Source organism: Scyliorhinus canicula, chromosome 4, assembly GCF_902713615.1.
Source record: "Scyliorhinus canicula chromosome 4, sScyCan1.1, whole genome shotgun sequence".
Taxonomy (NCBI): domain Eukaryota; kingdom Metazoa; phylum Chordata; class Chondrichthyes; order Carcharhiniformes; family Scyliorhinidae; genus Scyliorhinus; species Scyliorhinus canicula.
Genome location: NC_052149.1, coordinates 116,935,163 through 116,952,994, shown reverse-complemented (window position 1 = coordinate 116,952,994; position 17,832 = coordinate 116,935,163). Strand labels below are relative to the sequence as shown.

At 50.5% G+C, this 17,832-nt stretch overlaps 1 protein-coding gene across 6 annotated transcripts in view; it reads right to left on the bottom strand.

The window, feature by feature from the left end:
- Positions 1-2,603: 2,603 nt before the first annotated feature.
- The window catches only part of LOC119964910 (protein FAM163A-like), a 237,678-nt gene continuing 222,449 nt past the window's right edge, over positions 2,604-17,832 (bottom strand). For all 6 annotated transcript variants that reach the window (XM_038795015.1, XM_038795013.1, XM_038795017.1 and 3 more), the window contains 2 exons: positions 17,403-17,517; positions 2,604-3,875 (listed from right to left, as the gene is read on the bottom strand). In XM_038795015.1, the coding sequence (XP_038650943.1) occupies positions 3,510-3,875; positions 17,403-17,495 (459 nt within the window). In that variant the 5' untranslated portion in view covers positions 17,496-17,517 and the 3' untranslated portion in view covers positions 2,604-3,509. The remainder of the gene's footprint in view (positions 3,876-17,402; positions 17,518-17,832) is intronic.

Below are 17,832 nucleotides of genomic sequence, written 5' to 3'. Positions count from 1 at the left end.
TGTTGATTTCGCTGCAACATCAGATCTGATGCTAATCATGATGAGATTGCTGGGGATTTGTAGATGTCCACCCTTGAGTACATTTCATCTTCAATTGCTCCCGGCTGTGGTACAGCTTGGGATGAAACAGTTTTAAATCTCCACCAATGTCTTTAACCATGCATGCGTGAGTCTTCCCTTCCCCAAACACACTGATATGACTTTTCCGATTCCCACCATTGCGATCTCTCTTGGCCATAACTTGCCAATTTGTGCAGAATTATCAGCAAGGGCTAAGGATGGGGATGGGACTGTGCCAACTTGTATCTGTTTAGGATCCTTTCTGTCATGGACCCGAGGAGATGTGCAGGCTAATAGCTGAGGCTAGGTTTAAACACTGGCTGCTCAGGTGAAAAGACAACATGACAAGACTTCAATGTCACTCTCTGCCTGAAACAGCAGATCAACTACACAAGGAGGTGATTCTCTCTAACGGGTGATCTGCTGCAGAGACACACATACACATACTTCTCACAGGCTCTGGGAAGCACTGAGGACACTGGCATATCCATAGAAAAATATTCATGAAGCAGATGTTTCTCGAAGTGAAATACTGAGTTCATGAGTGTCTTTGTGATGCCAATACTGGATGTTTCCCTAGTGTTGTTGAAAACCATCTCGACTGCAGCACCAGCAAATGCACCCAGCTTCACAGCCGGCTGTTATTCTTGCCTGCTTCGCGATGTGCAAACACTATTCCATTAATGTTAAAAACCGTTCGGCACTTGGAGAGAAACATAACACTTACACTTTGAGAAATACTGAGGTTGACCAGGGATGGAATGTAAGCACAAGAAGGTGGGAGGCTGAATGAATCAGGAAGTGCACAATTTACATTGATGCTGTGAGCGCCAGTATTGTGTCGACCAGACCAGCCAATGGTCAGACCAGTGTCATTAATTTAGGCCATGCTTTTCAAAGTTTGTTTTTTGTTAGAAGTGAGAAGGCAGTAACTAATTGTAGGGTTACACCTGTCATGGTAGGAAAGAGGAAGAAAGTTCCTGAGCATCAAACATATTGACTACCACGTTCAAGACAGAAAATCTCTCCCATTGACTGAGATTGGAAAGGAGTGAATTTCCTTTCGTGGAACCGATTCTCCAAAGCCAGATGGTTTTGCAAACTTTCTTCATCCCCATGGACACTCAAACACTAAACTTAAACCCAACAACTTTTAAGCTGACAAATGATTCTTTCCTCCCAGGCTTGATTACCATTTGTGCTTCTCATGCTGGCAACACTAGGCTTTATCCAATCCCCAACATCCCATTCAATGGTGCTCTTTCAGTAGGTGCTGACTCTCGCTGGGGAGCAGATCTATAGGTGCCCAGGCTGTAAGAGTGAAGTAGGCCGGCTGAAAGTCGGCAGCCATCAGAGCCATGCCTGATCATGTACATACAAACATACAAGTTAGGAACAGGAGGCGGCCATTTTGTCCCTTGAGCCTGCTCCACCACTCAACAAGATCATGGCTGATCTATTCATAGCCCCGGCTCCACATTCCTGCCCACCCAGATAACCTTTGATTCCCTTGTTAGTCAAGAATCTATCCAGCATTGCTGTAAAAATAGTCAATGGCCCCGCCTCCTCTCCTCTCTGGAAAAGAGAATTCCAGAGAATCACAATCCTCTGAGAAAAGCAAATTCTCAGAATCGCCGTCTTAAATGGGAGGCCCCTTATTTTTAACCTGTGTACCCGAGTCCTAGTCTCTCCCACAAAGGGAAACATCAATTTAGCATCCATCCTGTCAAGTCCCTTCAGAATCTAACATGCTTCAATAAGATCAGCTCTTCCTTTTCAGCTCCAATAGATACAGACCCAAACCGTCCAACCTTTCCTCATAGGATAACCGCCATCACATGTATCAGTCGAGTGAATCTTCTCTGGACTGTTTCTGATATATTTATATCCTTTCTTAAATAAGGAGATCAAAACTGTATACAGAATTCCAGATGTACTCTGTACCTGTATATCTCCCCATAGCAATTGTCTGTCACCCCCCGTCCCCCCCGCCCGCACTCTCCCCCAAGCCCCCTTTCTCTCTCCACTTGGGCTGTCAACTGGATATATTACTGGAGCTTTCACCACAATGATATTCCATCTCCAACCATCCCACCTGGTCAAACAGATTCTTCCCCCCCTCCCCCCACAACTCCACCACATCGCCAATTGTTTGGGACCTAAGTAAGAAAAAGGGCAGCACGGTGGTGCAGTGGTTAGCACTGCTGCCTCACGCTGCGGAGGATCCGGGTTCAATCCGTGAAGAGTTTGCACATTCTCCCTATGTCTGCATGGGTCTTACCCCCATGACCCAAAGAGGTGCAGGGTAGGTGGATGGGCCACTCTAAATTTCCCCTTAATTGGAAAAAAAATGAATTGGGTATTTAAAACTAAAAAAACGAAGTAACAAATGGGTTAAAAGAAGTGTATATAAAAAAATAGAAGCAGGAAGCAGGCCTTTCGAGCCTGCTCTGCCATTCATTATGATTATGATGTGGAGATGCCGGCGTTGGACTGGGTGAGCACAGTAAGAAGTCTTACAACACCAGGTTAAAGTCCAACATGTTTATCTCAAACACTAGCTTTCGGAGCACTGCTCCTTCCTCAGGTGAATGTTATGATTATGGTTCATCATCCAGTTCAATACCCTGATCTCGCCTTCCTCCCATATCTTGATCCCTTTATCCCCAGGAGCTGTATCTAATAAAGTCAAATATTTAATAAAAGAAAACCACAATAACCCGTGCTGCTCACAGCATCGTCCAGGAACTCAAGCTCTCTTCCTCCTCCTGACCATGGCCAAGGCCATTTTCCGAGATGTGAGTGGATGAGGTGGAATTGAAACAATATCTGGTGATTCTGGAGGTGCAGTGAGGGGATTTTTAAAATAAACATGAAGTTAGAGACTAGACACAGAACAAATGCACGAGCTGATGCAGAATGCAACCAACCTAACAATGTATTGGGGACACGACGCAATGATTTGGTGTGAAAAAAATCAAGGGGTTGAAGCAATAGCAAACAAAACGGTGAAATTACACTTTTTGCTCTTTGATGCTTAGATTCCAGCCCAGTTCAGAAAATTTGACTTTAAACCTTACATTTGGAAATAAAAAGAGGAGCCACCCCTGCTTGCTTTGCAGTTAAATGTTCTGTGGGAAGTTTGTAAAAACACAAATGAACTTTCCCAAATGAGGTACAGCGGGACTGGTTTTAACCTTTGTCCACGCTGTCACCCAGGGAGAAACCTCTGAGCAAGGCTGGGCCTAAATAAAGCCCTCGCCGTGTTCTTGCTGGACGAACGCTGTCCTTCATTGATGAGATTAGAAAGGGGTGAATTTCCTTTATTCGAACCTGTTGTTCAAGGCCATATGTTTTTTTTTTTTGCAAACTCTCTTTTTCCTCCCCTCAATAGAGAAAAAATAACTCGTCTCCCTTTGTCCACCTCCCATCGCTCCCCGGTCCACAGTTCACACCTCAGTACTAATAGCCCTGATGCCCGTAGGCGCTTCCCGCATGGTGTTCTGCTGGCTCAGCGGGAAGCCTTGCAGTGAAGGCATCTCGATGGGCAGCCCTGGCTCTTTGTAGCGGGCAGGAGTGTGCGTGATGCGCTCACCTCCATTGCGCATCTCATCGGCGGTCTGGATGTAAAAGGGAGAGCAGCTGGGGCACGAGCTCCTCGCAACTGTCCGGCTGGGCTCCATCGGAGGAGCCAGCTGTGCGACCAATCCATCCACAACGTGCGCGCTGCATGAGTTGCAAGGAAAGTGCGGGTGGACGGGCAAATCCGAACCTTCCTCCTCATCGTCTGATTCATCCTTCTTGCAGCAATAATACTGGGAGGGCACAAAGAGAAAGAAAGAAAATGGAGGCAGAACTTAAAAGTAACCAGCAATAAACAGTTCCCTTTGACAACTCCCAGCATTCCCCTGTCTGGCACGCCACTTTGCACCTTCCGTCAACCTGAGCTCATCCAAAGTTCTGCTGGACACATCTGAACTCGCACCAAATCCTGCTCGCCCATCACCCCCTCTGTTCGCCTGCCGACTCCCAGTCCAGCAATGCCTCAATTCTATACCTTGTTTTCAATTCTCTCCATGACCTCGCTCCACCCTCCCTATCTCTGTAATGTCCTGCGGCTTCACATGACCTCCAAGATCTCCCTCCATAGGAGACCCAATGCCCAATGTTATCTGATAACATTCCTGGGAAAAGCCTCATCGATGCCACTATATAAATGTAAGTTGCTGTTGTGGTGTTGGAAGTAGAGCTATGGCTTGGCGCACTGTCCTTTTATCACTGGGAGCAAGGCTTAAATCCAGCTCATTCGGATTGCTCCTCTACCACACAGGTACAGGGTCAGTTGCTGCTTAGGCAGTAAGACTTCCACCTCTGTACCTGAAAGTTGTGGGTTCAATCACACGTCAGGGTCTTGCGAATATAATGTAAACTGACACTCACTCCCAATGCAATTTGATGGGAGTGCTGCACTGTCAGAAAGCGCTGTAATATGGATGAGATGTTAAACTGAGGTTCTGTCCCTCCTCTCAAGAGGCGTAAAATACCCCATCACACTAGGAACATAGAAGCAGGCATAGGCCATTAAGCCCCTCAAGCCTACTCCCCCATTCAACTTGATCAAGCTTGTCCAATTTGTAGTCCACAGGCTCCATTTCAGCCCCAACACCACCAAGGACTCAGCCTGCCATACTTGTTGGACATTCAACTGAGTGAGGGGGATACTGGAGTGAGGGGGATGGCAGGCCCTGGAGCGAGGAGCGACAGGGAGGGGCGCCCCGGTGAAAGGGGGAGGGTTCTGGAGCAAGGGGCGAGGGCCCAGATGCTAGGGGGAGTGGAGGGGGGGGACCCCAGAGCAAGGGGGGGGGGGTGGCCCAAGAGTGAGGGGGGAGGGCGGATCCCGGAGCAAGGGAGGAGGGGAGCCCCAGAGCAAGGGAGGGGAGCAGGGTCTACCATTGTGTGCGTGAGATAGGGGAGAGTGTGAGTGTGTGTGATAGAGGGCTCTACATTGCATTGAAATGGAATGATTGTGAGAGTGAGCATAAGTGTGTAAATGTTCAGCTTCACTGATTTTCAGATGAAGAGATTATGGGCAGGATTCTCCGATCGCCGACGCCGAAATTGTGTTCGACGATCGGCCAGAGAATCCCCGTTTCCGCCACAATCAGTGCTGCTTTGCGAAGCTCCGCCCCCCCTCAAAAAATGAGTACTTGTGGAGTACGCGGCACGTCGTGTGAACGACCTCAGGATGTCACCTGAGGCCCTCCCCTGATGCTCCGCCCCCGATGGGCCGAGTCCCCGCCGGCATGGGACACGTGTGCTCACACTGTTCTGGGACGTCGCGTGACAGCTGCGGACTGAGTTGGGGAGGGAGTTCCGTTGGCAGGGGGGGCTTCAGCGGGGGATGGGGGCACTGGTGGGGGGTGGCCCGGGGCTGGTGAGGCTGGTCACAGGGCGGCAGTTTATGGCAGGCTGGTTCCGGGTGCGACTGGTGCCATGTTGCACTCCGTGGCTGCCGCAGGCCTCTGCCATACGCATGCGCATTCACGGACTGGGCCATTCTCCGGCTGTATCCGCGGGTAAAGCCGGGGGTTTTACTCTGTGTGGCTGCTAGCCCCCCACCGGAAGGAGGATCGGCGCGGGGTCAGCGCCAACTTTCTGGTCGTAAGACCAGACGGATCCTGCGGACATAGATGCAGGATTGGAGAATCCAGCCCCTGATTCCTAATCATTGAAAAATAGGATGTGGTAGTTCCCAAAGGAGATACACTGGATGGGGTCAAAAGGGGGGGGGGGGGGGGGGGGGGAAGAGTGAAGTGAAACAAAGGTAGTTTTAAGGATTTATATTTGTTTTGGTAAATATTAGAAATAAGGTGTAGTTTTAAATGGGTTTAGTTTAATGTTTATGTGCCTGGAAGGGTAAAATCCACAATTAGGTCCATTCTGGACAAAAGTGTTTGTATGTGTGGGGTTTGTTTCAAATTCCAACTGTAATTCCACTGTGCTTAGAGAGGGCTATGGTGTGAAGAATAAATAATCCAGCAACGACTGCTGAGCAACTTGGGTCTTGTAAGAAGAGAAACTTTTAATTGTTATTTAGCTAATCTGATTGCAGTTGGAGATAGGGAGTGAGTGAGAAGGCAGTTCTCAAAGCTCTACCTGAAGCAGTTGGATTTAGAAGGCTAAAGAAGGAACAGTTCTCTTGGCCTTGCCAGAAGAAAAGCCATACTATGGAGCAATGATTAAGAGAACAGATGCCAGAAATCTAAAGTCCGGCTGGTTAAGCGAGTGAAATGAAGAGAAATTTCCCAGAAATCTGGAGTTGATGGAACAGAGTAAACTGGAAACTAGAACAGTTACTGTTCAGTGAAGACACAGTGAGTTGGAAAGCACTGGGCTGTGAGAGGCCAGAAAGATAACTGCAGTATTGCCAAGATTTGTGAGAAATTACTACAGTTTGGGGAGACATTATTTGAAATAATTGTGGAAATTGGTGGTTGGGCCTTGGAGTTTGCGTAAAAGCCTTTAAGATAAAGGAAATCTGAAGGGAAAGGTATAAAACCTGGAAGTGGAACCTTGACGGAAGCAGCAGAAAGTATAATTTTGAATACAGAATTTGAAATCACTCGTGTGGAAGCCAGAGTTCAGTGAGACAAGGGGGCTCACGGTATAAGAATCATCTGGGGGGAGGGGGTTTGAGGAGAAATCCACAGACATTCACTTGGTTTCAGAGAGGGGTGTGTCTTACCACAGTCACCTTGCATGTTAATGAGACCATTGTAGTTTAAGATGCACTTTGTAATCCATGTCAATCTTAAAATCTGTGTGTGATTGTTAAAATAAGAGGGGAGTAAAAGAGTATTGTATAATAATCTGACTTTTCATGTTTAATAACTGTTTCCTTTTTTGGTATTAAAAACAATTAGTAGCAGTGGTCCTGGGTTTCCGTTCCTTCATATGTTAGCCAAAAAAGGTCAAAGTTATGGCCTATTGAGCCAGGGTTTGGTTCCATTCTGGGACCTCCCTGTCTAGTTACAACATGAACTGTTCGTAACAGTGGGGAGAGTGTGAGTGTGTGTGAGAGAGGGTGGAGTGTGTGCGTGTGTGATGGAGGCAGAGTGTGTGTGAGGAGGAGAGTGTGATTGCGAGGGGGAGAGAAGTGAGTGTGAGAGAAGTGAGAGTGAGTGTGAGAAAAGGGAGAGCGAGTGTGAGACGAGAGAGTGAGAGCGTGTGTGTGAGGAGAGTGTGTGAGGTGGCAGAGTGAGGTTTGTTTGTGAAAGAGGGGAGTATGTGTATGTGTGTGTGAGGGGAGAGTGAGTGTGTGTCTGAGCAGAGTGTGTGATGGGGGAGAGTGTGATTGTGTGAGAGGGGGGAGTATGTGTATGTGAGAGAGGGAAGTATGTGTGTGTGTGTGAGGGGAGAGTGAGTGTGTGTCTGAGCCGAGTGTGTGAGGGGGGAGAGTGTGATTGTATGTGTGAGAGAAGGGAGAGTGTGTGTGTGTGTGAGGGTTGTATAAACTAAAGGTTTATACAAATATAACATGACCTGCTAACTCTTGCATCCAATGCCCCGGCCGATGAAGGCAAGCGTACCATGTGCCTTCTTAACTACCGTAACCACTTGCATTTCCACCTGAACACTCAGATCCCTCTGTATGTCAATGCTTCTAAGGGTTCTGCCATTTACTGTATAATGTACACCTGAATTTGATCTTCCAAAATGCACTACCTCGCACTTGTCTGGATTGAACTCCATCTGCCATTTTTCTGCCCAACTCTCCATCTATCTATATTCTGCTGTTGTATTCTCTGACAGTCCCTTCACTATCTGCAACTCCACCTATCTTAGTGTCAGCTGCAAACTTGCGAATCAGACCATCTACATTTCCTCCAGATCATTTATATATATTACAAACAACAGTGGTCCCAGCACTGATCCATGTGGAACACCATTAGTTACAGATCTCCATTCTGAAAAACTATCTTCCACTGTTACTCTCTGTCTCCTGTTGCCAAGCCAGTTCTTTATCCATTCAGCTAGCACACCCTGAATCCCATACGTCTTTATCTTTTGTACCAGTCTGTCATGAGGGACCTTGTCAAACGCCTTACTAAATTCCATGTAGACAACATCCACAGCCTTGCCCTCATCAATTAATTTTGTCACCTCCTCAAAAAAACTATTAAATTGGTAAGACATGACCTTCCCCGCACAAGACCATGTTGCCTACCACTAACCAAGTCCATTCGCTTCCAAATGTGAATACATCCTGTCTCTCAGCATCTTCTCCAACAGCTTCCCCACCACTGACATCAGGCTCAGTGGCCTACAGTTACCTTGATTATCCCTGCTTCCCTTCTTAAACAAAGGGACACCATTGGCTATTCTCCAGTCTGCTGGAATCTCGTCTGTGGTCAAAGATGATGCAAAGATACCTATTAAGGCCCCAGCAATTTCCTCTCTTGCCTCCCACAGTAACCTGGAATATATCCCATCCGGCCCAGGGATCTTATCTACCATAATGCATTTTAAGCTATCCAACACTTTCTCCTTCATTATGTTGACATGTCCTAAAGTATTCACACACCCATCCCTAACCTCAACATCCGTCATGTCCCTCTCTTTGGTTAATACCAATGCAAAGTAATCAGGAGCCAGTGAGGGTCCCAGAGGAATGGCTAATGTAACACCTCTGTTTAAGAAGGAAGGGAGGCAGAAGATAGAAATTATAGGCTGGCTAGCCTGACTTTGGTCATTGGTAAGATTTTAGAGTCCATTATTAAAGATGAGATTGTGGAGTACCTGGAAGTGCATGAGAAAATAGGACTGAGCCAGCATGGCTTCATCAAGGGGAGGTCATGTCTGACAAATCTGTTAGAATTCTTTGAGGACATAACAAGGAAGTTAGACAAAGGAGAACCAGTGGATGTGAGCTATTCAGATTTCCAGAAGGCCTTTGATAAGGGCCGTATAGGAGGCTGTTAAATAAGTCAAGAGCTCCTGGTATTAAAGGTAAGATCTTGGCATGGATAGAGGATTGGCTGACTGGCAGAAGGCAGAGAGTGGGAATAAAGGGCCCTTTTTAGGATGGCAGCCGGTGACTAGTGGTGTGCCTCAGGGGTCGGTGTTGGGACCACACCTTTTTGCAATATACATTAATGATCTGGAAGAAGGCAGTGTTGATTGATAAGGGAATCAGGGGTTACAGGGAGAAGGCAGGAGAATGGGGATGAGAAACATATCAGCCATGATTGAATGGCGGAGCAGACTCGAGGGGCTGAATGGCCTAATTCTGCTCCTATGTCTTATGGTCTTATTAAGTACTCATTGAGGATCTCACCCACTTCTTCTGACTCCACGCATAATTTCCCTCCTTTGTCCTTGAGTGGGCGTACTCTTTCATTTGATACCCTTGTGCTCCTTATACATGAATAAAAGGCCTCGGTATTTTCCTTGACCCTGCTTGCCAATTACATTTCATGGCCTCTTTAAGCCCTTCTAATTTCCCACTTGAGTTTGTTCTTACTTTGCTTATATTCTTCAAAAGCTTTGTTGTTTTAAGGTGCCCAGACATGGGCTGAATTCTCCGTGCCTGCGGCTAAGTGCCGGCTTGAACAAAGAATCTGCGGGAGGTTCATGTGAAAAAGGTCAGTGCGCACCCCTCACCGATACCGGTACCGGACAGGGGCTAGCGCTGATGGCGACTGAACCCCCCCCCCCCCCCCACCTCCCATGCTCAAAATGGCTGGAGAGTGGATCAGACCTGGGCCGTGCATGCGCATGGCCGACGACCTGCAGTGGTCACGTCGTGCGACATGGCGCCGGCCGTGCGCAGACCCAATCCTCCAGCCGCGACCCCATAGCCCACCCCCTGGCCACTTCCCACCAATCCCCCCTGCCCTTGCACAAGGCCCCCAGCCAGCAGCATGGATCCCGGCCGAGTGTTGAGGCGCTGGACACAGCCCACAGCCACCACGCCGGATTCACGGATTGTGTGACCACACACGTCCCACGCCATCGGGAACTTGGCCCATCGGGGGAGGAGCATCGCTGACAGGCCAGCTGATGAGGCGCCAACAGCACTGCTACTGTGCGTGGTGCGCATCTCGATGATGCAATTTCGTAAGGGTTGGAGCATGGTTGACCGGCGTCAGCCCCAATTTCGGCGTTGGAGCCCATTCTCTGCCCAATCGCCGAACACAATTTTGTGTGTGCGTGAGCGAGGGGAGAGTGAATGAGTGTGCGCGTGAGAGAGTGGAATGTGAGTGAGTGTGTGTGTGAGAGAGGGGAGAGTGAGTGAGTGTGCGTGTGAGAGAGGGGAGAGTGAGTGAGTGTGCGCGTGAGAGAGGGGAGAGTGAGTGAGTGTGCGTGTGAGAGAGGGGAGAGTGAGTGAGTGTGCGTGTGAGAGAGGGGAGAGTGAGTGAATGTGTGTGTGCGTGTGAGAGAGGGGATAGTGAGTGAGTGTGCGCGTGAGAGAGAGGAGAGTGAGTGAGTGAGTGAGTGTATGCATGTGAGAGAGGGGATAGTGAGTGAGTGTGCGCGTGAGAGAGGGGAGAGTGAGTGAGTGTGCGTGTGAGAGAGGGGAGAGTGAATGAGTGTGCGCGTGAGAGAGGGGAGAGTGAGTGAGTGTGCGTGTGAGAGAGGGGAGAGTGAGTGAGTGTGCGTGTGAGAGAGGGGAGAGTGAGTGAGTGTGCGTGTGAGAGAGGGGAGAATGAGTGAGTTTGTGTGTGCGTGTGAGAGAGGGGATAGTGAGTGAGTGTGCGCGTGAGAGAGGGGAGAGTGAGTGAGTGAGTGTGTGCGTGTGAGAGAGGGGATAGTGAGTGAGTGTGCGCGTGAGAGAGGGGAGAGTGAGTGTGTGTGCGTGTGAGAGAGGGGAGAGTGAGTGTGTGTGCGTGTGAGAGAGGGGAGAGTGAGTGAGTGAGCGTGTGCGTGTGAGAGAGGGGAGAGTGAGTGTGTGCCTGAGAAAGTGGAATGTGAGTGAGTGAGTGTGTGCGTGAGACAGGGAAGAGTGAGTGAGTGAGTGAGTGTGAGTGAGAGAGGGGAGAGTGAGTGAGTGTGAGTGAGAGAGGGGAGAGTGAGTGAGTGTGTGAGAGAGGGGAGAGTGAGTGAGCGTCTGAAAGAGGGGAGAGTGAGTGAGTGTGTGCGTGAGAGAGGGGAGAGTGAGTGTGTGTGAGCGAGGGGAGAGTAAGTGTGTGCCTGAGAGAGTGGAAAGTGTGTGAGTGTGTGCATGACAGAGGTGAGAGTAAGTGAGTGTGTGAGAGAGGGGAGAGTGAGTGAGTGTGAATGTGAGAGAGGGGAGAGTGAGTGAGTGTGAGAGAGAGGGGAGAGTGAGTGAGTGTGTGAGTGAGGGGAGAGTGAATGAGTGTGAATGTGAGAGAGGGGAGAGTGAGTGAGTGTGAGAGAGAGGGGAGAGTGAGTGAGTGTGTGAGTGAGGGGAGAGTGAGTGAGTGTGTGTGTGAGAGAGGGGAGAGTGAGTGTGTGTGAGCGTGAGGGAGGGGAGAGTGAGTGAGTGTGAGTGAGGGGAGAGTGAGTGAGTGTGAGAGAGAGGGGAGAGTGAGTGAGTGCGTGAGTGAGGGGAGAGAGAGTGAGTGTGTGAGTGAGGGGAGAGTGAGTGAGTGTGTGAGTGAGGGGAGAGTGAGTGAGTGTGAGAGAGAGGGGAGAGTGAGTGAGTGTGTGAAAGAGGGGAGAGTGAGTGAGTGTGTGCGTGAGAGAGGGGAGAGTGAGTGTGTGTGAGCGAGGGGAGAGTAAGTGTGTGCCTGAGAGAGTGGAAAGTGTGTGAGTGTGTGCATGACAGAGGTGAGATTAAGTGAGTGTGTGAGAGAGGGGAGAGTGAGTGAGTGTGAATGTGAGAGAGGGGAGAGTGAGTGAGTGTGAGAGAGAGGGGAGAGTGAGGGAGTGTGTGAGTGAGGGGAGAGTGAGTGAGTGTGAATGTGAGAGAGGGGAGAGTGAGTGAGTGTGAGAGAGAGGGGAGAGTGAGTGAGTGTGTGAGTGAGGGGAGAGTGAGTGAGTGTGTGAGAGAGGGGAGAGTGAGTGTGTGTGAGCGTGAGGGAGGGAGAGTGAGTGAGTGTGAGTGAGGGGAGAGTGAGTGAGTGTGAGAGAGAGGGGAGAGTGAGTGAGTGTGGGAGTGAGGGGGAGAGAGTGTGTGTGTGAGTGAGGGGAGAGTGAGTGAGTGTGTGAGAGAGGGGAGAGTGAGTGAGTGTGAGAGAGAGGGGAGAGTGAGTGAGGGGAGAGTGAGTGAGTGTGTGAGAGAGAGAGGGGAGAGTGAGTGAGTGTGTGAGTGAGGGGAGAGTGAGTGAGTGTGAGAGAGAGGGGGAGAGTGAGTGAGTGTGTGAGTGAGGGGAGAGTGAGTGAGTGTGTGAGTGAGGGGAGAGTGAGTGAGTGTGTGAGAGAGAGAGGGGAGAGTGAGTGAGTGTGTGTGTGAGAGAGGGGAGAGTGAGTGAGTGTGAGTGTGTGAGGGAGAGTGAGTGAGTGTGTGAGTGAGGGGAGAGTGAGTGAGTGTGTGTGTGAGTGAGGGGAGAGTGAGTGAGTGTGTGAGTGAGGGGGAGAGTGAGTGAGTGTGTGAGAGAGGGGAGAGTGAGTGAGTGTGAATGTGAGAGAGGGGAGAGTGAGTGAGTGTGAGTGAGGGGAGAGTGAGTGTGTGTGAGAGAGGGGAGAGTGAGTGAGTGTGTGAGAGAGGGGAGAGTGAGTGAGTGAGTGTGTGTGTGAGAGAGGGGAGAGTGAGTGAGTGTGTGAGAGAGGGGAGAGTGAGTGAGTGTGTGAGAGAGGGGAGAGTGAGTGAGTGTGTGAGAGAGGGGAGAGTGAGTGAGTGTGTGTGTGAGAGAGGGGAGAGTGAGTGAGTGAGTGTGTGAGAGAGGGGAGAGTGAGTGAGTGAGTGTGTGAGAGAGGGGAGAGTGAGTGAGTGAGTGTGTGAGAGAGGGGAGAGTGAGTGTGTGTGTGAGAGAGGGGAGAGTGAGTGAGTGTGCGCGTGAGAGAGGGGAGAGTGAGTGAATGTGAGTGAGGGGAGAGTAAGTGTGTGTGAAGTGGAGAGTGAGTGAGTGTGAATGTGAGAGAGGGAGAGTGAGTGAGTGTGTGAGAGAGGGGAGTGTGAGTGAGTGAGTGTGTGTGAGAGAGGGGAGAGTGAGTGAGTGTGTGTGTGAGAGAGGGGAGAGTGAGTGAGTGTGAATGTGAGAGAGGGGAGAGCGAGTGAGTGTGTGAGAGAGGGGAGTGTGAGTGTGTGTGCATGAGAGGGTGGAGAGTGATTGAGTGTGTGCATGAGAGAGGAGACATGAGTGAGTGTGTGAGTGTGGAGAATGAGTGAGTGTATGTGTGAGAGAGGGGAGAGTGAGTGTGTGAGTGAGAGAGGGGAGACTGAGTGTGTGGATGAGGGAGTGAGTGAGTGTGTACATGAGGGAGGGAATGAGTGAGTGTGTGCGTGAGAGAGTGGAGAGCGAGTGAGTGTGTGGATGAGAGAGTGAGTGAGTGTGCATGAGAGAGTGAGTGTGTGCGTGAGGGAAGGGAGAGTGAGTGAGTGTATGTGAGAGAGGGGAGTGAATTACACTGAGATGTGTGGCCTCCGACAGCAGCTGATGAAATGGCTGCTGTATGGGGAGCACACATATTTATACTCCGCCTACTGGGTGGAGCCAGCAGTCAGGGATCTACCCCTGTACCTGTAGTACAGGGGCCTTACCGTAAAGCACCTATAACAACATCCTCTATATACAATATATACATCAGTGGTGACTACCACATTCACCCCCGTTAAAAAATGAGTTCAGCGAGTGTGGTAGAGAACTATATACAGGAAATTGTGTTTTAAAAGTACAGACAAATTTATTTACAAATTCAGGCAGTCCGGTGCCTTAATCTGTTATAGAGAGCGCCGTAGTGCTGGTGGCGAGTCCAGCGGTGGCTTGGTCTTTGTTGACTCAGGGAGCGTGTCAAAATCCTCTTCATCCCCGGGTGTGGGCAAGGGAAGGGCGGAGTGTCCAGGAGTGGGGGCTACGGTGGGGTGTGCCGGGGGAAGGGAGGGTGGTGCCGGGCCAGAGGGGGTGTGTGTGGGGAACCAGCTGGTGCCAGGTTCCTGAGGGACACTGTGTCTTGGTGGCCGTCGTGGTACGCTACGTAAGCGTACTGTGGGTTGGCATGAAGTAGCTGTACCCTCTCAACCAACGGGTCCGCCTTGTGGAGTCGAACGTGTTTACGGAGGAGAACGGGTCCTGGAGCTGCCAGCCACGTTGGGTGCGAAACCCCGGAGGTGGACTTCCTGGGTAAGGCAAAGAAACGTTCATGGGGGTTTCCGTTAGTCGCGGTGCACAGGAGCGACCGAATGGAGTGAAGTGCGTCGGGGAGGACCTCCTGCCAGCGCCTCCCGATTCCTGGACTGTAGGGCCAGCTGGATGGCCCTCCAGATAGTCCCGATCTCCCTCTCCACCTGCCCGTTTCCCCTGGGGTTGTAGCTGGTCGTCCTGCTCGAGGCAATGTCCCTGTTGAGCAGGTACTGGTGCAGCCTATCGCTCATGAATGAGGATCCCTGGTCACCGTGGACGTAGGCGGGGAAACCGAACAGGGCAAAGATTGTGTTGAGGGCTTTGATGATGGCGGCAGACGTCATGTCGGGGCTTGGGACGGCAAAGGGGAATCGGGAATATTCATCAACCACATTGAGAAAGTACGTGCTGTGGTCGGTGGAGAGAAGGGGCCCTTTGAAGTCCATGCTGAGGCGTTCAAAGGGGCGGGAGGCCTTCACCAGGCGCACACAGTCTGGCGGTAGAAGTGCGGTTTACACTCCGCGCAGACTTGGCAGTCTCTGGTGATAGCCCTGACTTCCTCGATGGAGTAGGGCAGATTGCGGGGCCTTGATGAAATGGTAAAAACGGGTGACCCCTGGGTGACAGAGATTGTCGTGCAGAGTCCGGAGTTGGTCCACTTGTACGCTGGCACATGTACCTCGGGGTAGGGCATCGGGGGGGGGCTCGTTGAGCTTACCGGGGTGATACAGAATCTCATAGTTGTAGGTGGAGAGCTCGCTCCTCCACCTCAATATTTTATCACGCTGTGTGTTGTTAAACATGAAGGCGACCGACCGTTGGTCAGTGAGGAGAGTGAATCTCCTGCCGGCCAGGTAATGCCTCCAATGCCGCACAGCTTCAACGATAGCTTGGGCCTCTTTCTCGACGGAGGAGTGCCGAATTTCGGAGGCATGGAGGGTGCGGGAAAACAATGCCACGGGCCTGCTTGCCTGGTTAAGGGTGGCGGCCTGAGCGACGTCTGATGCATCGCTCTCCACTTGGAATGGTAACGTCTCGTTGACCGCGTGCATCACGGCCTTGGCGATGTCGGCCTTGAAACGGTTGAAGGCCTGGTGAGCCTCGGCCGTCAGTGGGAAAACGATGGATTGGATGAGTGGGCGGGCCTTGTCCGCATAGTTTGGGACCCACTGGGCGTAATACGAAAAGAACCCCAGACATCGTTTGAGGGCCTTGGGGCAGTGGGGGAGGGGAGTTCCATGAGGGGGCTGCATGCGATCGGGGTCGGAGCCCAGAACTCCATTCTGGACCACATAGCCGAGGATGGCTAAGCGGTTCGTGCTGAAGACACACTTCGCCTTGTTATATGTGAGGCTGAGGAGAGTGGCGGTGTGGAGAAATTTGGCAAGGTTGGCGTCTTGGTCCTGCTGATCGTGGCTGCAGATGGTGACATTGTCCAGGTACGGGAAATAGGCCCGCAGTCCATACCGGTCAATCATTCGGTCCATCTCTCATTGGAAGACCGAGATCCCGTTGGTGACGCCAAAGGGAACCCGAAGAAATTGGTAAAGGCGAGCGTCTGCTTCGAACGCAGTGTATGGGCGGTCTGCCTTACGGATGGGGAGCTGGTGGTAGGCAGATTTCAGGTCTACTGTCGAGAAGACCCGGTACTGTGCAATCTGATTGACAATATCAGATATGCGTGGGAGGGAGTACGCGTCGAGCTGCGTGTACCGATTGATGGTCTGACTGTAGTCAACGACCATCCTATTTTTCTCCCCAGTTTTGGCCATTACCCCTCGGGCTCTCTCGGGGCTGTTGCTGGCTTCGATGATGCCTTCCCGAAGCAGCCGCTGGACTTCAGACCTGATTAAGGTCCGGTCCTGGGCACTGTACCGTCTGCTCCTGGTGGCAACGGGTTTTCAATCCGGGGTTAGGTTTGCAAAAAGGGAAGGTGGGTCGACCTTAAGGGTCGCGAGGCCGCACACATTACCGTAAAGCTCCTATAACAACATCCTCTATATGCAATATATACATCTGTGGTGACTACCACAGAGTGTATACGTGTGAAATACTAATCCATTTAAGCAACATCCATACAGGCTCAATCCACTAAGGTTAGCACAGGTACAAACAGATTGAATGCACGCTAAGAATGAGACAATCAAAGTGAGCTGAGAAGAGTGTGACAGTGGAATGTGCGAAAGGGAAGCGTGTGTATGTGTGTGAGAGGGGAATGTGGGTGTGAAAGAGGGGAGAGTGTGGGTTAGTGTCTGTGAAAGAAGGGGGAGTGTGTGTGAGAGGGAGGAGTGTGTGTGTGTGTGTGTGTGTGTGATAATGAGGGGAGTGTGAGTGTGTGTGTACGTGATAAGTGAGACATGCCTGAACTAGATCATGGTTGATCATCCATCAATTGCTCATGCTATCCCCAAATCCCTTGGGATCATTAGTATTCAGAAATCTATCGGATTCTGTCTTGAACATGCTCAATGATTGTACTTCCACAAGCCTCAGTGGTAAAGAACTCCAAAGGTTCACCACTCTCCGAATGAAGAAATTCCTCCTCATCTCCAAACTGGCCTGCCCCCAATTCTGAGACTGTGCCCCTGGTTCTAGAACCCCCCCCCCCCCCCCCCCATCCCATCCCAGCCAGTGGAAATGGTACCAGATTTTCATTTGATTTGATTTCAGGTAGGCACCACTTTGAAGAGTTGGGGAATTTTTTCTCAAGTCCAGGCCAACATTTATTCCTCAACCAACACCATTATAAAACAATGGCCATTTATCTTATTGCTGTTTGTGGGAGATTGCTGCCCATAAGCTAACAGCAGCATTCCCCGCATTGTAACAATGACAACACTTCAAAGAGTACTTCATTGGTTCTAAGTGTCTTGAGGACATCCTTCGGCTACAGAAATGTAATTATTGATTCTTCCTTCACGGTATGGCAGGCATTTGGCCACTGCTTGCTTACTCAATGAATCACAAACGTCTACTTTCGCTTCAAAGCAGACGCACCACCGAGTTCTGCTGTCAATCAGAATCTTCCCATAGGTTCACTCACCATTCTGTCCACCCCCCTCAGTTAAAGCTGACTTGTGATATTTCGGAACTTACCTGGAGTCGACAGTAACAGAGCACGCCTATGATACACAGCAGTATTACTGTTGCTAGTATTCCACCAGTGATAACAACAGTTCCAGCTGTCATCCGACCAAATCTCCATCAAACCCTGGAAGAACAAAGAGAGGAGATGGTGAGATTGGGGCGGTGGTGGGGGGGCGGTGGGGAGGCTGGTGGACAGGAGGGCGGGGCGACGGGGGGGGGGGTGGAGTTCAGAGGAGAAGGGAAAGACACAGTCCCACATCTTTCTTTCATGCAGTTAGAAAGGAGCGAGACACAGAGGGATTTGATCACAAAGATAAGCAAGGCCATGGGACAGATTTGGTCACCAAACTAAAAGCTAAATACTGTGGATGCCGGAAATCTGAAATAAAAACAGAAAATGCCAGAAACACTCAGCAGGTCTGGCAGCATCTGTGGAGAG